The 23,777-nt window shown below is 37.3% G+C and overlaps 1 protein-coding gene across 1 annotated transcript in view; it reads right to left on the bottom strand.

Annotated features, from left to right (window-relative positions):
* The window catches only part of PARD3B (par-3 family cell polarity regulator beta), a 1,081,037-nt gene that overhangs the window by 383,051 nt on the left and 674,209 nt on the right, over nt 1-23,777 (bottom strand). The window contains exon 16 of the mRNA XM_030803127.1: nt 2,781-2,825. Within this exon, the coding sequence (XP_030658987.1) occupies nt 2,781-2,825 (45 nt within the window). The remainder of the gene's footprint in view (nt 1-2,780; nt 2,826-23,777) is intronic.

The raw sequence follows: 23,777 nt of genomic DNA, 5'->3' as shown, positions 1-23,777 counted from the left end.
ATATCGCAACAAAAAGAAGTTAACTGATTCCTTTTAAGAATGGTGAGACAAGTAGAGATTTATAAGTTAAAATACAACCTGGTAACTTGCTTAGTGGTCACAGATGACCTGTAGCCGACTGAGACTACAGGTGAATTTAGATGAATTTAAAAAATGATTTTGTAACTGAAAGAGGTTGTTAGAATTGAGAGAACCCTTAATCCTCTGCTGCTGCTGCTGCTGCTGCCACCGCCACCAAATCCCAATGAGACATCCCTTCACGTAAATGCAACGCACAGAGGGGAGCTATGTTTTATGAGAGGGATGAGTTCCTGAGGATCATTATAATTCAAGACTAATTTTCCAAAAGAAAGAAATGTAAAAAATTGGGGGATTGGCTAGGCTCTGTGGTTCATACCTGTAATCCCAGCACTTTAGGAAGCTAAGGCAGGTGGATTGCTTGAGCCCAGAAGAGTTTGACGCTAACCTGGGCAACAAGGCAAAATCCCATTTCTACAAAAAAAAAATAAATAAATAAAAATTAGCTGGGCATGGTGGCACGCATATGTAGTCCCAGCTATCCAGGAGGCTGAGGTGGAAGGATCACCTGAGCCAGGGAAATTGAGGCTGCAGTGAGCTGTGATCATGGCATTGCACTCCAGCCTGGGTGACAGAGAGAGATTCTGTCTCAAAAACAAAAACAAAAAACAAAAAATGGGGAAGGGTATGTTCTTAGGGTATATAAATTTTGAATCTTGTTTGAGTATTTTCCTCTAACGCTGCTCTGTGCTTTCTCAGAACCGTTTCTAGTGTTTTACAAGATGCTCTCATTTAATGTGACTCTAAAGTATATGGTTTTTGGTGATTGTTTTCGCCTCTTCATTGCAGGCCACTTTTGCTCCAAAGTTATCAAGTGTCTGGTTATTTTTCAGCATTTCTACAGATGCACAATGAAAAACTTGAAGTAGTGATACGTTATAATAGTACTTAAAAATATAAGAATAGTGTATGTTGGAATAACAATACATTAATAACAGAAATATTCTTTAAAACATCAGAGGTATTGAAACAGTGTGGTTCATGTGACATAAAGACTGCTGGAACTATTTCTATCAGCTAAAGTGAAGTTGCCGTATGGAATTTGCAATGAACCTGTGTGATGGCTTTAAAATTCTGCCATTTTTGACTAAAACTTTTTTGGAAGCTTATTATTTCAAATTTTGCACTTAGCATAATTATTTATTAATATTTTTATATCACACTATGCAAAGACAGATCATTGAAATTTACATAAAATGTTATGGCAATATACAAGGATGACAAAGCTCTCATCTAAAAAGAGTGACAAACTTTTAATTGCCACCTAATAGTGGTGTGCTTGGAAATTAAGATTAGAATAAGATTTGATTTCCTGGAAAAAGCCAGAAAATTTATTATTTGCTCATTTTCAAAAACCAAATTGATAAACATTCCAGGAAAGGACTTCGACTTTTTGCCTTGAAGCCTATCCCAGCACAAAGAAAAGGCTTTTTATCTTCGGGTATTATAATATGTATAAGAGAACTATAAGCAGTAGCATGTATTTAAGATGAAGATATTATAGATTATCCTTGGGGTTCCGTGGTCATGAGAACTTCCTTCTGAAGCTCCTAAAAATATGTCCAGTAGTAGAGAATTTAATGGAAGAGGATGTTGGGAACAAGCAGCATGTGGCAATTTATCACTCCCGTAGAAATCTCTTTCACAGTGATCTAACCTCTTAGGCTTTTTATTAGGAAAAGCAAGAAAAAAAAATCTAAGAGTTGTGAACCAGCCCTTCCCTGCTGTTATCACAAGAGAATCTGGAGAAAGAAGAAAGGAAAAAAGTCATAATCTTGCCCTGGAACATGATGGAGGTAATGAGGCATCAAGACCACTTACTGCTGAAAACATAATTGGCACACAAACACAGGAGACACTTGGTGATGGGAAAGACTTCTTTGTTTCACCAATGGAGGGATATCAGCAAATCATAATCCTTCTGTTGTTTGGAGGAGCAATGCTGTGAGCAAAATGGACATTTTCTCCTCCAAAATAATGTGCCCCTAGAGGAAAGGGATTACTCCACTATTTGCTAGCTTAGTAGCTTTAAATGTTTTCAACTAATGTGAATAAATGATGACGGAGGAAGGAAAAAGGAATAGAAGGCAGTCTACTTGGCAATGAAAAAAACAGCTTGGATTTTAGGAGTGAAGGTAACTCACACATGATAAAGACCTAAGAGATCCTTAGACATTTTTGTGGACTTTCTAGAGAATATCTAGGGAGCTCATTCATGTCTCTAAATAAAAATAATGCATACATCCCTAGAACAATCCATTTTGATGACAGGCAGAAAAAAAAAAGAAAAAAAATCCTGTTCTTTTTTGAGGAGAAAAAAATGATCATATCTTTCTTATTCTGGAATTCTTTGTCCTGCCACTTAAATATGAAAGTCATCATGAGAAAGAATCTTGAACTTTCTTGGGTTTTCTTGCAATTTTTTTAAGTGTTTAGCTAGAGTACAGATTTAAGATTTTTGGTTTTATATATTTTTTTGGAAATCTTTATTCCTTCCTCCCAAACACTCTGAGTCAGCATACATTATGCCACTATACGCAGAGCCAAGCAATAATTCATCTTTGTGGAAGTCAGAGACATCTCATGTATTAATTAGAAAGCCTTTCAGTGACTAGTGGATGGAAACAGGTTCCAACTGCTACTAAAACACAGCCAGTGATTTCCAGGAAGGGGAATACAGTCAGTTACAAGGAATTTCTTACCCAATTTGTGTCCAGCCAATGAGTGAACCTTGCTTTCATCTGGCACTGAGGAGAAGAAATAAAAGAGACAAGGATCAGACCGGCTTGTAAATTAGACAATTTTTAAACAGTAAATTAATACAGATTCATAATAAGTTAAATCTTTTACTGGCAGAGATTTGAGAAACATTTTTGTCTCCCAGCCTACCCTGGGGTACCTCACTTTTATTGGTAGATATCTTGAAGACAGCTATGAATAAATATATGTTTATTAGATCTTTTATGAACATAACTTCATTTTCCCTTAATTTTCAATACTTTCAGTTATTTTAACTGGGTTGTTTCTTCCATGTTTACAAGAGGAGAAACCAAAATCACAGACCTAGGGATGTATACAATATAATAAAATTCTTTCAGCATAATAGCAATACGTGTGTGTGTCTGTGTGTATATTAAATACTTAAGAATTAGACTTCTGTCATCTAGTCAAAATAGAGTAAAAGGGAACAGATTTGTAATCCCCCTGAAACAATTTTAAAAACTAGATAAAACAAGAAACAATGGCATTCAACAGATTAGACATTAGGCAACAAAATGCAGTGATCCCAAGAGATGGAAAACAAATGACATGAACTTTACAATTGCCCCAGCTTATTCTCCGAAGAAAGCCTCCAGGCAGCCGTGAGGGAAAGCCAACACCCAAGCAGAACAGTGATGGCCCCAGCTTGAGGGCACGGTGCTGGGCATCCCAGGAAGCCAAAGCAGACAGAGGTTGCAGAGCAGAGAACCAGAGAGGAAAAAGCAATACTATCTTCAGAAAAATCTCCTCATATATTTAGTTGAATATTGATGATCAAATGTGTGAAAGAAAATTACCCCAAGAGTTGGCAAAGAACCATCCCAAACTGGAAGAGGAACAGCATCTGAAGTTCACACAGGGCTGGGAATAGTGCTATTTCCAACAGCCAGAGTGGAAAACTTCATAACTGAAGGGCATCCATTCGAATGTGAAGAAGGGTCTTGCCTCAACAGTGGGGAAAAACTAACTCTAGATTAATGGAGCTCAGATGAAATGGATTCGTTTTTAAAAGACGCAATTACTGAAGCTCATATAGGAAGAATTAGATAATACGGGTAGCCCTATAGTAATTTTTTGAAAAAAAAAATTGTGTTTATAAGTAAAACTTTTCCACAAACAAAACTCTAGGCCCAGATGGCTTCACTGGTGAATTCTACCAAACATTTAAGAAATAAATAAGACCAATTCTACAGAAAATGTATTAGAGAGAGGATTTCCCAAGCCATTCTATGAGGCTAGTGTTACCCTGATACTAACTAATGTAAGAAAAATACATGATATGAAAACTGCTAACCCATGTCCTTCATGAACACAGATGCAAAGTTCTTAATCCTTAAGCATCTCTGCATAGATCATCACTTTAATGTTCAACAAAAGCTGTTCATTACCATGTGCCACTGTCTATGTTAGTACATAAAACTCTCGTCTCAAGGGTTGAAGCAAGGCGAGGGGAAATTTGCTAACAAGAGGAATCTCTTCCATTTCGCCTAACACTAGATTGATCTCAGAGTAACATGTCCCTTTTTTTCTCTGCCCACAACATTCAGTCTTAATTGACCCAGTTACTATACATAATCTTCCCACTCCCACCTGGCCCTCCTTTTCTAAGCTATTTCTTTATTTTCTAGATAAAAGCACTACATATCTGTGATTATTCTGTACCCAACTGCTTAAAAATATTGTTAGGCTTTTTGTTTTATTTCCAGTTGGGAGGTAAGTATTTATAAGGCATCAGTTGTGAGCCAAATTCTGTTTTTCTCAGGCCTAAAAAGCACTTACATACAATCAATATACACTGTAAGTAGAAAAACATTAGAAGGCAATGATAATGATTAAAAATAACCACAGCAACTCATATTTTCTGAGTACTTGTAATACACAGGTTTTATGCTATGCACTTTGTATCTATAGATTCATTCAATTCTCACAACGACCTGGAAAGTATTATTATTACTATCCTTATGTCACAGATAAAGAAACTGACATACACCACATAAATGGAGAAGCCTGAACTTAAATATGGCACTCTTAACCACTCCATTATACTTGTGATAAGGGTCACCGAAGAGTCATTACCTGAGAAACCTGGAATATAAGACAATGCAACCAACTATATGCTGGAAAACTACTCTCTTTATTTGAATATATGCTATTAATAGTTATCTTTCTGTGGCGACCAATCTTACTGTTAGCTATAATTTTGTTTAACATGTTTTGAAATGGATGATTCTGATGGGTTCAAGCTAAAATATCCATTGTCATTCTACAGATGAGAAATAATCTTTCTGAATTGGAATCCTTGTTTGGAAACAACCGTTTTGTGCAAATCATTTTAACTTTCTGTGGCCTCAGTCTCATCATAAGAGGATATTGCTTACCCCACAGGTTTGTGGTGATGATTACATGTGCAGATATATGCAAGGTACTTAGAAGACCACAGAGTAAGTACTTAATAAATATGAACTACTGTCATCATTAATGAGAAACAAAATAGAAAGACAGACTAACATCATAGCTAGTAATCAGACAGATGTGGGTTGAATGCCAGCATTACCAGGCAAGTTACTAAGCTCTTTTTTTGAGACGGAGTTTCGCTCTTGTTGCCCAGGCTAAAGTGCAATGGCACAATCTCGTCTCACCGCAACCTCCACTTCCCGAGTTCAACCAATTCTTCTGCCTCAGCCTCCTGAGTAGTTGGGATTACAGGCATGCGCCACCACGCCCTGCTAATTTTGTATTTTTTAGTAGAGATGGGGTTTCTCCATGTTGGACAGGCTGGTCTCAAACTCCTGATCTCAGGTGATCCGCCTGCTTTGGCCTCCCAAAGTGCTGGGATTACAGGCATGAGCCACTGTGCCCCGCCACTAAGTTCTTTTTAGCTTTAGTTTCTCCATATGAGAAATGGGGGAAAAAACAGTACACAGAGAGTTGGAACTAAATGAACTAAATGAAAAAAAATGTACAAAAGCACTTCACACAGTTCCAGACACATAATTCTCAATAAATGCAAACATTTGATAAATGGAAGTTGTGAGAGTGGTTAAGGTGGTGTATTTGATGACGGTTGTGGGGTATGTGATTTAATTTGCTTAGGATTATAAAGAACGAAAGAGAGAAAATAATCGAGAGCATACTATGCTTCAGCAGGGCACTAGGTGCTTTTACATTGTTATGGTATGGATCATTCCACAACCGCAACAGATACGACCTAGCAGTTTACCTGGCTCCTAAATCATCCTGCAGTGGAAGAAAGGCAATGGAAGTACAGTAGACTGTACGGTTTTATTATGTATAGTCATTCAGAAGAAGGGATTCATACAAAGGTAAGGCTTTTGCTGTTTTGTTTTTATCTTTTTTAAAAAATCTAAGCTGATTTAAGTACTTGCAAATTCCCTGGCCATATTAGGCTTAACAAATTGTCTTCTTAACTTTTTGGCTGAATAATATTTATTATTTCTTATACTTATCATTATTTTAATTGACAATTTGAAGTTATCTCAAACACTAATATAAACTATTTGAAAAACATTGTGGAAAATCCAAATGGGTGATAGGCATAAAAATTAGAGGCCTTTCTCCGAAATATTCACTGACACAGATGTCTATCTTTAGGACAGAAGATAAATGAATAAACATAATGGAAAAGAGAGGGAACTGTAATGACTTAATTGATAGAATACATTTTATTTAAAAGGTTAAATTTGGAACAATCATCTTTTATACACATGCTTAGTGCTGGGAAGTAATTTAAATAACAGTAGCAAATGAGAAAATGAGGTAAAATTACACATGCCACCAAGTTTTTTTTTTTTTAAATGGCAAGTGTTATAATTACTACCAACTTCCTTTATAACTCACATTACCTTAGAGCTACTATTAAAATTATCTCTTGGGGCTTAAGCTTACGTCTAGTAGTTTCACTGCATAATATTTAGCACAGTGATTGGAATGGTAGCAATATAAAATATGACAGGTGTGTCATTTTAAACAAAGGACTTATTTACAAGAGATTGAAAAATAAATGGGCCTGGTGTGGGAAAGGTCTTTGATTCCAAAACAGTAAAGTATTAATTAAAAGCATTGAGTAAGAAAGTGTTGATGGAGCAAGAGTCTAAGTTTCTTGTTCTAGTTCTGATGACAGAATTTTTTCTCCTTTTCTTTCTTCTTCTTTTTAAAAAAGTATTTGTATTTATAGATTATTTCATTCCCTTTCTTATCCTGCAGTTTTACCCAAGGACTGGTACTACTTGCTCTTGATTATCTTAAATGGATATTATAATAATTGAAGAGATACCAATGAAATGCTCAGGTTTCTGAGGCTGCAATTCATAAATATTTGTATAACTGTTATTTTATTGTAACCATTATTACATACTTAGAGGGTACCATGGACTGCCTCCTCTTGATCTTTCTTCGGATTTATTTAAATAATAGGATTTCTACACAAACCCCATGCTTCCTCATGTTCAATTCAAGATTGATGTACATTATTTTACCTAATTATCATAAGGTGCTTAATAAAGAGGACATTCTTTGGCTTGGATGCTTGTTAATTTCCTGATGTGTTCTCTGATTCAGGAAGACTTGTTTGAGAAACACAGCAGCCTGAGGGCCTATGTTTCTAGTTCTCCTGGTTGTAAGCCTTTGAAGCTAATTAGAACTGCCCAGCATCAATGGCATCTTTTTAAAAAGCATAAATAAACAGTCTGTGTCTTTTCACTTAATTTCAACCAGTTCATCATTAGAATTGAGAGAAAGAAAATACAAGGGAAAAAAATCTATGAAAAAGATGGCATTCTGAGAACTAGTTAGTGGCAAACAGCAAAGTGCACATAATACACACATTGGCTTCCCAGTAGGATACATTTATATTAATATAGTGATCACTTAAAGTGTTTTATTCTTTTGTCAAGCTTTCTTATACACTTCAAATGCATTCTCACTGGGGGGAAACAATCCCCTTGCTTATTGATAGCATTTGATACGCATTCTATAACATAAGTGACTATTAGGGACTACACTTGCTTAATAAAAATTTGCAGAACACTGGCAGATTTGGTGAGTTAATGGGCCCCAGATGCTCTTCTTATGCTGACAGAAGATGGTATATTGCTATCATGTACAAATCTCTTCAGATAAAAATTGCCATCAGCTACAGTTATTCTTTTTTAGAATGCCAACACCATATCACGAATGGGGAATATGCAAATGTGTTCAGATTCTCACTATTCATATTGAGATACTTTGAGGCAAAGTAGCACTCTAAAATATGATGCAATGGTAGTCTTATATAGATAACTCCATCTCATTTAATTTTTGATTTCCATATCTTTGAAATAATACAGACTGCAATTTTCAAGTTGATGTTTGGCATGACAAAAATACATCTTCTAATGAGGCCATGAATACTTCTCTTTGGATAGTTTGCTAGGAAACTAAATATCAAGTAATCCCTTAACGGTTAATAAATTTGTTTTCAAGAGTTGTTCCTTCAGAACTTAAAAAAATTGATGTAGTTGCCAATATTAAAAATCAATTTTCCTCTCCTTTCCAGATCAATTTCTGTGCCACTGATTGATTTCCAGAATTTCTAAGGAATGCAAACCTGTTTCAAATTGTAAATTAAGTTTCTTCCTGAGCAACCATGAACTATTACTGCATTAATCTATAGTGTTTTCGTATGTCAATGACAATTTGGCATAATGATTCTGCTTAGGAAGACTTTTTGAGTTTTCAGCACTGTGAGTTTTCATGTATTAAAAAATTCTTCCATCTCTCGAAACACACACACACAAACACACACCCACACCCGTACACACAAAACAAGGCTTTTGCTGAAGAGGGGGCTAGGGAATTAGTATAAGATAATAGTGCAAACATTTATCTCATTTATCTTAGCAAGCTTTCCCCAAAGCACTGTGCTCCATCTCGAATGTGCTGCAGCTCTGACAGTGAGCTAATCAGAACTCAGCAGCTGAAATTTTTTTCCAATATCATAATGCATCTCTCAGCCATGGTGACGTAGGGTAAAAGAGGAGGGCTTATTCCCTTCATCATTATCCAACTATCCACATGTTCACAACTCTTTGGTGATCTCTTTAAAACTCCTTTTCTTTCTCCATGAACCTTAGAAAGTCTTAAATTGAAAGTTGCAAAAATCCAATACTTTTCATATGTTCTTACACTGTCATCTTTAGCTCATTAAAGAATATTGGAAAATCCAATTAATTCCTTCATAAATTTATTAATTTGTTTTAATCCATTCAGTACACACTATTTTTCTTAAAAGAATCAGATACTCAACCCCATGGTCTAATGAGGAGATACAAATGACATATTTGTTAGAATACAATATGTTAAACAGTTTCATAAAGAAAAAGATATGCTTCAGGAACAGTGGAAGGTCAGACAGACATGAAGGTTCGTAAAGACAATAAAGGTTTTCGGTGAATAATTATTTGCATCAATTGATCTGGGAGGAGCAAAAACGACTTTTAGCACCTAGAACACTTTTACTCCTGGGGAAAGGAGTAGCATAAAAATAAAAAGGAAGGTCTCAAGCTTTGACTTTAAAAGGCCCTGGATTCTGATGCTAATTACATCTGTGAGTATGATTTAATTACTGAGTCTTTTTTCAAGCTTACTGAACTTATTTGTAAAATGTAGATAAGGCCTCATAGGATGAGACAACTTGATGTAAAAATTTATCATGAAACCTAACAGAAGTAGGTGTTCACAAATAGATTATGATAGCCTTCCACATTTCACCACTTTTGCCAGCTTTTCTGTACTCTAGCACATCATATATATATATATACATATTTTTTTTTTTTTTGGAAACGGAGTTTTTTAGCTCTTGTTGCCCAGGCTGTAGTGCAATGGTTCGATCTTGGCTCACTGCAACCTCCGCCTCCTTGATGCTCCTGCCTCAGCCTCCCAAGTATCTGGGATTACAGGCCCCCACCACCATGCCCAGCTAATTTTTGTATTTTTAGTAGAGACGGGGTTTCACCATGTTGGTCAGGCTGGTCTTGAACTCCTGACCTCAGGTGATACACCCACTTCAGCCTCCCAAAGTGCTGGGATTACAGGCGTGAGCTACTGCACCCGGCCCAGAAATATTTTTTATTATTGTTTTTAAATAGAATTTTACCTTACTATACAACATTAAACATTTTTACATTATACAAATTTAAACATTTTTATTTATTAAAAAAATTTAGAGACAGGGATCTTGCTATGTTGCCCTGGCTGGACTCAAATTCCTGCACTCAAGTGATCCTCCTGCCTCAGCAACCCAAGTAGATGGAATGACAGCCGGTGCCATTGCACCTGGCTATAGAAGTAGGTTTTTAAGTAGGCCATGCAACTTTGTACTTAGGTACAAAATGTAAGTAACACATACTATTTCTTTTGAATTGCAAATATCTCAATTATTTGTGCACGGGTCAGTTTCACATTAAACACCTTCAGCAGGGCATATGTCTTGTTTTTCCGTTTTAGCCTAGTACCATGTCTAGCACCGCTCAGGTACTCATTACTGTCTGCTGAGTGAATGAACACGGCACATGTAAGAATAAAGAAATGACAGCAAATTTGGGCATGTCCATTCAGCAAAGGATTCTAGACTCATGAATGAGACAACTGTTCATTGTGAGATATATATATAATTATAGGAATGGTGTAGTGTAAATGTGTTTAAACACTGTAAAATTCTTGTGGCAGAATTTTCAGACAAGTTCCTAGCAAGGAAGGGTAGGATAAGGTAATTGGGGTCTGATTCTGGGACAGGTCTAAATAAAGACCAAAACGTAACAGAACTGTTTGGAATAAATATAATTCACTTGTATTTTGAGTAATGAACTGTAGAAATGTAGAAAAATACATGATTAGCAGGCCAGTCTCACTTTGCTGTCTTTCTCTCGGTTATATATGACTGACCACCAGGGTAGTGGTTCCTCTCTATTTTTTGGCTTGTTGGCACTAATCACACTCTTGCTCTTCACGTAGTATACTTGAAATAGCAGTTCCCTCTGTTTATAGAAAAATCACACTGTGTTTCTAAAAAAACTGAATACTTCATACAAACAGCTCTTCTTTCAACCTGCAAATGTTACGAGTTTCCAAAGCTGTAAATACAGGAAATAAATGTCTTTCTGGTATGATAATTTCAGAAAAAGGCCAAGAACAGAAATACTAGCTTTAAAAATTGCTTTTACTAAATATTAAAGCATGAAAAAATATTGATATGTGTAAGGTGTAAAGGATAACAACTGGCCGGGTGTGGTGGCTCCCACCTGTAATCCCAGCACTTTGGGAGGCTGAGTCGGTTGGATCATCTGAGGTCAGGAGTTCAAGACCAGCCTGTAACTCCTGTTACAGTCAACATGGTGAAACCCCACCTCTACTAAAAATACAAAAAAATTAGCCTGGCGTGGTGGTACAGGCCTGTAATCCCAGCTACTTGGGAGGCTAAGGCAGGAGAATTGCTTGAACCCGGGAGGCGGAAGTTGCAATGAGCAGGGATCGTGCCATTGCACTCCAGCCTGGGTGACAAGGGCAAAACTCTGCCTCAAAAAAAAAAAAAAAAAAAAAAAAAAAAAAAAAGGGATTAAGCAAACACTGTGTATCAACCACTGTGTTTAAGAAAAATACTGTTTTACCTTTGAAGCATTATGGGTGTTTCAACCCAGTGCCATTCCTTTCCCTCTTTGCTCAGAGGTAACCACAATCCTGAATTTTGTACTTTATAATTCTCTTGCACTTCTTTATACCACAAATCTGTCCCCAGATAGTACTCTTTAAATGTGTATCTTTCATTAAATGACATTATATTCTATCAAGTATTTTTTCTGTGTCCACTGATGTGACTGATGTCACTGTGACTGATCAGTGATGTCAGTAATGTGATGTGTCCACCATATGATCATATGGTTATGCTTTTTCTGTTTTAGTCTGTTAATATGTGTCCATTGATCAATTTCAAATGTTAAACTCACATTGTATTCCTGGGATAAAATCTTCTTGGTCATGATATATTATCTTTTTTATATATTGTTGGGTTCAATTCACTAAATTTTTATTAGTTTTTATTTTTGCGGTTGGTTTGGACAAATTTATTTTCTCACATTTCTGGAGGCTAGAATTCCAAGATCAACCTGTGAGCAGTGCTGATTTCTCCTGGGGCTTCTCTCCTTGGCTCATAGATGGCTGTCTTCTCCCTGTGTCTTCACACAGTCTTTCATCTGTGTGTTTGCCAAATTTTACATCAATTCAAGAAGGACATCAACCTAAATTTTTTTTTCTAATATCCTTGTCTGATTTTGATATCAGAGTAATGTTGGCTTCATAGAATGAGTTGGGGAAATATTCACTCCTCTTTATTTATCTGGAAGAATGTCTGTAGAATTGTTATTATTTCTTTTTATGAAACATGTCAAATTTGCCAGTGAAGTCATTTGTACCTCGAGTTTCTTGTGTGAGAAACTATTTAGCTATAATTCAGTTTCTTTAATATCTACAAGGTTGCCACACTATATATTTCTTCTTGCATGAATTTGATCATTTGAATCTTTCAAAATCTTTGTCCATTACATTTTAGTTGTCAAATTTACTGTGCATAATATTGCCTTAACATCCTTTGAATATCTGTGAAATCTGTACTGATGTCCCCTCTCTCAATCCTAATAATGTTCATGTCTTGTTTTATATTATACTAATCAGTCTGGTTAATGGTTTATTGACTTTATGAGAAAACTAGCATTTGGTTTCAATGACTTTACCAAATTTTTTCTAACGCATCGATTTCTGCTCTAATTTTTATTTCTCTTCTTATGCTTAATTTGGATTGAATTTACAGTAAGTCTCCCCTTATCCATGGTTCTGCTGTCTTTGGTTTCAGTTACCTATGGTCAATCATGGTCTAAAATATTAAATGGAAAATTCAAGAAATAAACAATTCACACATTTTAAATTGTGCACCGTTCTGAGTAGTATGATGAAATCTTGTGCCATCTTGCTTCATTGCACTCAAACCATTAATCATCCCCTTTGTGCAGAGTAGCCGCACTGTATATGTACCTGTGTATTAGTCACTTAGTAAGCATTTTGGTTATCGATCCATTGTGGTGTATAGTACTATCCTCTACAGCACTGTGGGGTTCAGAACTATATTCAGTTTCAGGCATCCACTGGGGGTCTTGGGGCATATCCCCTGTAGACAAGGGGGGAAGGAGATTACTATACTCTTCTTTCTCTATTTTCTTTTTCTTTTTTTTTTTTTTAGACAGGTTCTCATTCTCATTGCCCAGGCTGGAGTGCAGTGGTGTGATCTCAGCTTAATGCAGCCTCGACTTCCCAGGCTCAGGTGATTCTCCCACGTCAGCCTTCCGAGTAGCTAGGACTACAGGCAAATGCCACCATGCCCAGCTAACTTTTTGTTTTTTCAGTATAGATGGGTATAGACGGGGTCTCGTCATGTTGCCCAGGCTGGTCTCAAACTCCTAAGCTCAAATGATCTGCCCACCTCAGCCTCCCAAATTGCTGTGATTACAGGTGTGAGCCATTTCACACAGCCTCTCTTACTATTTTTTTAAGTGAAAGCTGAGGTCATTTATTTGAAATCTTTCTTCCTTTTCTAAGTTCAGTGTTATAAATTATCCTCTTAGTGACATCTCACAATTTTTCTTATCCCACAAATTTTTATAGGTAGTGTTTTTATTTTCTTTTAGTTCAAATACTTTCTAATTTCTCTCTGGCTTCCTTCTTTGATCCATGTGTTATTAAGAAGTATATAATTTGTTTTCCAAGTATTTGCAGATTTTCCAGATTTCTTTCTGCTGTTGAATTCTAATTTAATTCTACTATGGTGACAGAATATATGTTGTATGACTTGAATTCTTTTAAAACTTTTAAGACTTTTTAATAGTCCAGAATACGGTATGTCCTGTTAAATGTTCTATGTGCTCTTGAAAAAAAATGTGTATTCGGTTCTTGTGCGGAGTGTTCTATAAATGTTAATTAGGTCAAGACAGTTGATAATATTGCTCAAATCTTCTATAGCCTTATTGATTTTTTGGTGTACTTGTTCTATCAATTATTGAGACACAGTGTCAAAATCTTTGACTATAACTTTGGATTTGCCTATTTTTCCTGTTGTTTGATGTATTTTTCTCTCATTTTTTGAAGCACTATTATTAGGTGCATAAGCATTTAGAATAATTACATTGTTTTGATGATTTGGCTCCATTAAAGCTATGAAAGGACTCTATTTCTGGTAATATTTTTCTGAAATCTACTTTCTCTGATATCAATGTGGCCATTCTAGTAGTCTCTTCATTAATGTTAGCAGGGTATGTCTTTTTGCTTCCTTTTACTTTTAAGTTACTTGTGTCTTTATATTTAAAGTGGGTCTTGTAGGCAGCATGTGGTTGTGACTTTTCTTTTGTGAGACAAAAAAAGTAAGGATCTTGCTGTGGCGCCCATGTTGGAGTGCAATGCCATGATCACAGCTCACTGTAGCCTTGAACTCCTGGGCTCAAGTGATCCTCCTGCCTCAGCCTCCCAAAGTGCTGGGATTACAGGCATGAGCCACCATGTCTGGCCATGACTTGCCTTTTTTATCCAATCGACCATTTCTGCCTTTTATGGTCTAACATATACATTTAATGTGACTATTGTTATGGTTGATCTTGAACATATCATCTTGCTGTTGTCCTATCTGTTCTTTCTTCCCTTTCCCCTACTCTGCCTTCTTTTGGGTATTTTTCGTATTATTATTTGAGTGTTCTTTTGTTATTATGCATATCTTACAATAGTATATAGACTTACAGACAGTACATCAACTTAAAATGGTTCAGTGTATGATTTTTTGGCTTTGCAATGTCATATGCATTAAGTAGAAACATATTTTAAGTAACCATATAACCATTCTGTTGTCGCTTTAGTACCGTATCCAATAAATTACATTAGATTTTCAACAGTATATTGTTAAATAGGCTTTGTGTTAGATGATTTTGCCCAACCGTAGGGTAATATAAGTTTTCTGAGCACATGTAAGGCAGGCTAGGCTAAGCTATGATGTTTGGTAGCAATGCATTTTTGACTTATACTATTTTCAACTTAATGATAGGCTTATTAGAACGTAACCCCATCATAAATAGAGATCTGTATTTCAATGTCTCCCCTCACAGCCTCTGTGCTATTATTGTCATATAAAAATAATATATTTTTATATGTCTTAAAAACCCATTCTACATTGTCATTATTTTTGTTTAAATAATTAGTCTTATATTTAAATAAGGAAAATTTTAAAACACATTCATCCAAGTAATTCTTATTTCTGATTATCTTCATTTATGTAGATCCATAGTTTTATCTGGTACCATTTTTCCTCTACCAGAAAGCTTTCCTTTAACATGTCATATAGTGTACCTGTTGGTGATTTACTCTTTCAACTTTTGTATTTCTGGAAAATTCTTTATTTTGTCTTTGTTTTAGAAAAATATTTTTGCTAGTTAAAGAATTCTAGTGGAATAGTATTTTTCTTTCAATACTTTAAGTATACTGTTACACGATGATACCTTTGTCTATTTCCTGTGAGAAATCTGCTGCTGTTCCTCTTTTTTTCTCTGTATGAAATGTGCCATCCTGTTTTTAAGATGTTCTCTTTAACCATGATTTCAGCAGATCGTTTCTAATGTGCCTTGGTGTGGTTTCCTCATTTTTTGTGTCTACTTAGAGGTTCATTTGAGATTCATGAATTTGAGTTTCCAGATTTCATTACATTTGAAAACATGTTGACCATGGTTTTCTCAGATATTTTTTCTCTGTCCCTCTTTTTCTCTCATTTGGTGAATCCAATTACATGTATCTTAAATCACCTGAAGTTGCCCCACAATTCACTGTTCATTTCTGTGTGTCTTTTTCCTTTCAGTTTGTATATTTCTACTGTGTGTATTCATATTCACTTGTCTGGTTTCCTGCAATGTCTAATTTGCTGTTACTCTCATCCAGAGTATTTTATATCTCAGATATTAAACTTTTCTTTTCTAGAAATTTGATTTGGGTCTTCTTTTATATCTTCCATAGCTCCACTTAATATGTTCAATTTTCCTTTAGGCTTTTGAATGTATTAAATACAATTATAATAATTTAAATGTCTTTGTCTGCTAATTCTAACATCTGTGTCAGTTCTGGTTTTAACTAATTTTTTCCTTATTATATGTCTTATTTCTTTACATGCATATTAATAGTTTATTGGATTCCAGATTATTAGAAATTTTACCTTTTTGTGTCATATATATATTCCTGTAATTTTAAATACTTTTTTTGTACTTAAAACTTTTTACAAATAAGATCCGGCTCTGCTACCCAAGTTGGAGTACAGTGGCACAATCACAGTTTACTACAACCTTGAACTCCTGGCCTCAAGCCTCCTAAGTAGCTAGGACTACAGTGTGTGCCACTATGCCTGGCTAATATTTACACTCTGTGTGTGTGCATAGGGGTTTCACTATATTGCCCAGGCTGGTCTCAAACTCTCAGCCTCAAGCAATCCTCTCACCTTTGCCTCCCCAAATGTTGGAATTACAGGCATGAGCCACTGTGCTTAGCCCTTCCTGTAATTTTTTAAAATGTCACTGGAATATAGTTACTTGGAAAGAGTGATCCTCTTGAGTCTCGCCTTTATGATCTGCTAGGCAGGACTATAGCAGCATTTCCTCTATGCTGATTGTGCCGTACGACAGAGGCAATGGCCTCCTGCATACCTTATCCAATGTCCTATGGATTATGAGATATTTTTTCCAATCTTGTGGGTGGGAACAAACACTGGTCTCACTCTTGAGTGTGCTCTGGGTACTGCTTCTTGAATCCTTTTGGCCTAGCCTTGGTAGTTCCCTACATGCATGCTCTGATGAATACTCTGTGTAATACTTAAGGAAAACCCTCCAACTATATGTCAAGTTCACAGAAGTTTGACACCAGCCTGGGCAACATGGCAAAACCCCATCTCTACAAAAAAAAAAAAAAAATACAAAAATTAGTTGGGCATGGTGTTGTGTGCCTGTGGTCCCAGCTACTCAAGAGGCTAAGGTGGGAGGATTGCTTGAGCCCAGGAGGTCGAGGCTGCAGTGAGCCATGATTGCAGCACTGTACTCCAGACTGGGCAACAGAGTGAGACCTTGTCTCAAAAAAAAAAAAAGTTAATCTACTTAACATATGAAACATCTTTATTCTCACAACTACAGCCTTCTAAATCATACAACCAATGGCCCTAAGGCCAGTTAAGTCTTAAAACATAATGAGGAGTAAGAGAGCCAAATAGAAGCTTCCACTGATAATCCTCCCCACAAGCACACCAAATTGAACTACTAGACACATGAAAAAGCACCTTCATAAGAACCAAAAATCAGGTGAGTGATCACAGTAACCGTTTTTACTTCATATCACTGAAAAAGGCACTGAAGGGGATAGGAAAGACGGTCTTGATTTGCTGACACCACCACTCCCACATCCTCCATTTCCCTGAAGTAGACACATGGTACAGACAGAATCTGTGCACCTTGGGGAGGGAGAGCACAGTGATTGTGGGACTTTGCACTAGAACTCAATGCTTTCCACCCTGTCATGGTGGAAAGCAACACCAGGCAGAACACAGCCGGAGTCCATGGAGGGAGCACTCAGACCAGCCCTAGCCAGAGGGAAATTGCCCATCCCAGCAGTCAGAACCTGAGTTCTGCCAAGCCTCGGCACTGCAGGCTAAAGTGCTCTGGGGTCCCAAATAAACTTGAAAGGTAGTCTAGGCCCTGAGGACTGCAATTACTGGGCAAGTCCTGATGCTGTGCTGCGCTTGGAGTAAGTGGACTTGGGGGGTACATAACCTAGTGAGACAGCAGTTGGGCAGCTAATGGAGTGCTTGCACCACTCCTCCCCCAACCCCAGGCAGTGCAGCTCACGGCCCCAGGAGAGACTCCTGCCTTCTGCTAGAGAGGAGAGGAGAGGGGAGAGTTAAGAGGACTTCATCTTGCAGCTTGAATCCTAGCTGTGCCACAGTAGGGGGCACTGGGCAGAGTCCGGGGCCCCCATTCTAGGCTTTAGCTCCTGGATGACATTTCCAGACACACACTCTGCCAGAAGGAAACTCGCAGCTTTGAAGGGAAGAACCCAGACCTGGTAGGATTCATCACCTGCTGACTAAAGAAAATGTGGGCCCTGAATAACTAGCAGCAGTAGCCAGGCAGTACTTGCCATGGGTCTTGGGTGAGACTCAGAGACATGCTGACTTATGGTATGGCCCAGCACATTCCCAACTATGGTGGCTACAGAGAGGGTCTCCTGCTTGAGAAAAGGAGAGAGACTTGGTCTTGCACCTGAAGTACCAGCTCAGCTGTAGTGGTATAGAGCACAAAGCAGGTTCTTGGGGTCACCAATTTCACACTTTGGCTCTCAGACGGCATCTCTAGATCTGCCCTGGGCCAGGGGGGAGCCCACTGCCCTGAAGAGAGAGTCCCAGGCCTGGCAGCATTCACCATGAGCTGACTGAAGAGTCCTTAGACCTGGAATGAACATCAGTGGTAGACAGACAGTACTTGCCGTGGATGTGGTGGTGGTGGCTGCAGGGAGAGAGTCCTCTGCTTGTGGAAAGAAGATGGAAAAGTGGGGCTTGGTGCCAGCTGAGACTCAAGAAAATGGAGCACCAGGTAGACATCTAAAGTTTCTGACTCTAGGCCCTGGCTCCTGGACGGCATCTGTGGACTCACTCGAGGCCAGGGGGACCTTGCTATCCTAAAGGGAAGGACACAAGCCTGGGTGGCTTTACCACCTGCTTATTGCAGAGCTCTACTATCCTAAGCAAATGTAGGTGGTAGCCAGGCAGTGGTTACTGTGAGCCTAGGGAGAGACCCAGTGCTATGCTGCCTTCAGGTCTGACCCCAAACAGTACCAGTGGTAGTCATAATGGCCACAGGGCGCTTGTGTCAGCCCTACACCGGTTCTAGGTGGCTCAGCACACAGAGAGAGGCTTTATTTGTTTGGGGGAAAATAAGGGAAGAGAGCAAGAGTCACTACCTGGTAATTTCAGGGAATTAATTCTCCCAGATCTTATCCAAGACCACCAACATGGTACCTCTACAAGTCTGTAAGAGTCACAGCAGCGTTACTGGGCTTGGGGTGCCCCCTAATGCAGATATGGTTGCAGGGACCAAAGATTAACGTCACAACACTCAATTCCCTTGAAGAGCCAAAGCGTGGAATTGATGACCCCAAGAACCAACTTAAAACCTTCCCAAGAAGGATGGGTACAAACAAGCCCAGACTGCAAAGACTACAATAAATACCTAGATCTTCAATGTTGAGACAATGATAAACATTCACAAGCCTCAAGACCATCCAGGAAAACATGACTTCACCAAATGAACTAAATAAGACACAAGTGACCCAAACCCAGAGAGACAGATATAAGTGACCTTTCAGATGCAGAATTCAAAATAGCTGTTTTGAGGAAACTCAGTGAAATTCAAGGTAACACAGATAAGTCATTCAGAATCCTATAAGATAAATCTAACAAGGAGACTGAAATAATTAAAAAGAATCAGACAGAAATTCTGGAGTTGAAAAATGTAATTGACATAGTGTAGAATGCATGAGATTCTCTTAACAGCAGAACTGATCAAGCAAAAGAAAGAATTAGTGAGCTTGAAGCCAGGCTATTTGAAAAGACACAGTCAGAGGAGAATAAAAAGAATAAAAAACAATGAAGCACACCTACAAGATATAGAAGACAGCCTCGAAAGAGCAAATCTAAGAGTTATTGGCCTTAAAGAGGAGGCAGAGAGAGAGACAGGGGTAAAAGAGATTTACCCAAAGGGTAAATTTTTTTACTCAAAGGGATCATAACAGATAATTTCCCAAACCTAGAGAAAGATATAGAACACCAAGCAAATTTATACCAAATAAGACTACCTCAAGACAAGTAATAAGCAAATTCTCAAATGTCAAAGATACAGAAAGGATCCTAAAAGCAGCAAGAGAAAAGAAACAAATAATACACAATGGAGCTCCAGTAAGTGTTGCAGCAGACTTCTCAGTGGAAACCTTACAGGCCATGAGAGAGTGACAGGATATATTTAAACTGCTGAAGGAAAAAAATAACGCTTTTTATTCTAGAATAGTATATCTGGCATAAATATCCTTCAAACATGAAGGAGAAATAAAGATTTTCCCAAACAAAACCTAAGGGATTTCATCTACACTAGATGTGTCCTACAAGAAATGCTAAAGGGAGTTCTTCAATTTGAAAGAAAAGGACATTGATGAGCAATGATATATTATTTGAAGGTACAAAACTCACTAGTAATGTTAAGTACACAGAAAAACACAGACGACTAAAACATTGTAATTGTGCCATGTAAACTACTCATATCTTGAGCAGAAAGACTAAAATATAAACTGATCAAAAATACTAACTACAACAACTTTTTAAGACATACACAGTACAATAAGATATAAACAGAAAGAATCAAAAGTTAAAAAGCAGGAGGATGAAGTTAAAGTGTAGAATTTTCATTAGTCTTCTTTTTGCCTGTTTATTAGTTTGTTTCTTTATGCAGTCAGTGTTTTCATCAGTTTAAAATAGTGGGTTATAAGATAGTATTTGGAAGCCTCACGGTAACCTCAAATCAAAAACATACAACGGATATACAAAAAACAAGAAGAAAGAAATTAAATCACATCACCAGAGAAAATCACCTTCACTAAAAGTAAGATAGGAAGGAAGGAAAGAAGGATGAGAAGACCACAAAACAACCAGAAAACAAATAACAAAATGGCAAGAGTAAGACCTTACTTATCAATAACAAAATTTATTGTAAGTGGACTAAATTCTCTAATCAATAGACACAGAGTGGCTGAATAGATTAAAAAAAGATGCAATAATATGTTGCCTATAAGAAATACACTTCACCTAAAAAGACAGACATAGATTGAAAATAAATAGATAAAAAAAGATATCCCATCCTAGTGGAAACTAAAAAAGAGCAGGAGTAGGTATATTTATATCAGGCAAAATAGATTTCAAGGCAAAAATTATGAAAAGAGACAAAGAAGGTCATTATATAATGGTAAAGGGCTCAATTCAGCAAAAGGATATAGCAATTATAAATGTATATGCATCCAACACTGGAACACCCAGATAAATGAAGCAAATATTATTAGAGCTAAAGAGGGAGAGAGACCCCAATACAATAATGGCTGGAGACTTCAACACTTCACTTTCAGCATTGGACAGATCATCGAGACAGAAAAATCAACAAACATCAGATTTAATCTCACTATTATAGACCAAATGGACTAAACAGATGTTCATAGAACATTACCCGCAATGGCTGCAGAATACACATTCTTCTCCTAAGCATGTAGATCATTCTGAAGGGTAGACCACACATTAGACTACAAAACAAGTCTTAAAATATGCAAAAAAAAACCCCTGAAATTCTATCAAGTATATTCTCTGACTACAATGTAATAAAACTATACATCAGTAAAGACATAAATTTTGAAAACTATATATAAACACATGGAAATTAACCAATACACTCCCGAATGACCAGTGGATCAATGAAGAAAGAATGGCTTTGGCTATTCTTCACAGAAACAGAAAAAAAGAATCCTAAAATCTATGTGATACCACAAAAGGCCCGGAATAGCCAAAGCCATCCTGAGCAAAATGAACAAAACTAGAGGAATCACATTACCTGACTTCAAATTATGCTACAGAGCTAAACCAAAACAGCATGATCCTGGTATAAAACCAGAGTCATAGATTAATGGGACAGAACAGAGAAACTAGAAAGAAATCCATATATCCACAATGAACTCATTTTTGACAAATAAGCCAAGAACATACATTGGGGAAAGAACAGTCTCTTCAATAAACGGTACTGGGAAAACTGGATATCCATATGCAAGAGAATGAAACTAGACTCTTATCTCTCACCATATAAAAAAAATCAAATCTATATGGATTAAATACTTACATATAAAACCCCAAACTATGAAACTACTACAAGAAAACATCAGGGAAATGCTCCAGGACATTGGACTGGGCAACAATTTCTGGAGTAATACGCCACAAGTACAAGCAACCAACTGCAAACACAGGCAAATGGGGTCACATCAAATTAAAAACCTTTTTCAGCTGGGCGTGGTGGCTCATGCCTGTAATCCCAACACTTGGGAGGCCAAGGCAGGGGGATCACGAGATCAGGAGATCGAGACCATCCTGGCTAACACGATGAAATCTTGTCTCTACTGAAAACACAAAAAATTAGCCAGGCCTGGTGGCAGGCGCCTGTAGTCCCAGCTACTCAGGAGGCTGAGGCAGGAGAATGGCATGAACCCAGGAGGTGGAGCTTGCAGTGAGCAGAGATTGTGCCACTGCACTCCGGCCTGGGTGACAGAACGGGACTCCGAGATCGTGCCACTGCACTCCAAGCCTGGGTGACAGAACGAGACTCCGGCTCACAAAAAAAAAAAAAAAAAAAAAAAAAAGCTGCTTCTCAGCCAAAGAAACAGTGAACAAAGTGAAGAGACAATCCACAGAATGGGTGAAAATATTTGCAAACTACCCATCTGATATGGTTTGTCTCTGTGTCTCCACCCACATCTCATGTTTAATTGTAATTCCAAATGTTGGGGAAAGGACCTGGTGGGAGGTAATTGGATCATGGGGGTGGATTTCCCCCTTGCTGTTCTCATGATAGTTAGTGAGCTCTCATGAGATCTGATTGTTTAAAAGTGTGCAGCACTTTCCCCTTTTCTCTCTTTATCCTGGTCCGACATGTAAAGATGTGCTTGCTTCCCCTTTGCCTTCTGCCATGATTGTAAGTTTCTTGAGGCCACTCAGTCATGCTTCTTGTATAGCCGGCAGAACTATGAGTCAATTAAACTTCTTTTCTTCATAAACTACCCAGTCTCAGGTAGTTCTTTATAACAGTGTGAGAACAGACTAATATACCATCTGAAAATGGATTATTAACCAATATACATAAGGAGCTCAAACAACTCCAGAGGAAAAAAATCTAAAAATCTGATTTTAAAAATGGACAAAATACCTGCACAGACATTTCTCAAGACATAAAAATGGCAAACAGGTATAGTAAAAGATGCTCAACATCATTGATCATCAGAGAAATGCAACTCAAAACTATAATGAGATGACAGCTCACCCCAGTTAAAATGGCTTTCATCCAAAAGACAGGCAATAACAAATGCTGGCAAGGATGTGGAGAAAAGGGAACCCTCAAACACTCTTGGTGGGAATGTAAATTAGTACAACTATTATGGAAAATGGTTTGGAGGTTCCTTAAAAAACTCAATATAGAGCTACCATATGATCCAGCAATCCTACTGCTATGTATATATCCAAAAGAAAGGAAATCAGTATATCAAAGAGACATCTTCACTCCCATGTTCATTGCAGCACTATTCACAATAGCCAAGATTTGGAAGCTACCTAATTGTCCATCAACAGAGGAATGAATAAAGAAAATGTGGTACATATAAATAATCTGGTACTACATGTACCCTAGAACTTAAAGTATAATAAAAAAATAGGAAAAAAACATGGTTATGGAAGATGAAAGAAAGTTTCAAGCATGTTGGCTTGAATGGCCAGTTCCAGGTTGGCAAAAACAATTATCTCTTTCTTTTTCTTTCAACCCATGGACTAAAAAATTACGAGAAAAGAAAAAAAAAATCAGGTACTATTCAGCCATAAAAAAGAATGAGATTCTATCTTTTCCAACAAATGGATGGAACTGGAGGTCATTATGTTAAATGAAATAAGCCAGGCACAGAAAGGCAAACTTTGAATGTTTTCACTTTTTTTGTGGTATCTAAAAATTAAAACAACTGAAGTCATGGAGATAGAGAATAGAATG

The sequence above is a fragment of the Nomascus leucogenys genome, chromosome 22a (genome assembly GCF_006542625.1).
Source record: "Nomascus leucogenys isolate Asia chromosome 22a, Asia_NLE_v1, whole genome shotgun sequence".
Classification (NCBI taxonomy): Eukaryota; Metazoa; Chordata; class Mammalia; order Primates; family Hylobatidae; genus Nomascus; species Nomascus leucogenys.
Note: the sequence above shows the minus strand (reverse complement) of the source record. Positions and strands in the feature narration are given on the sequence as shown.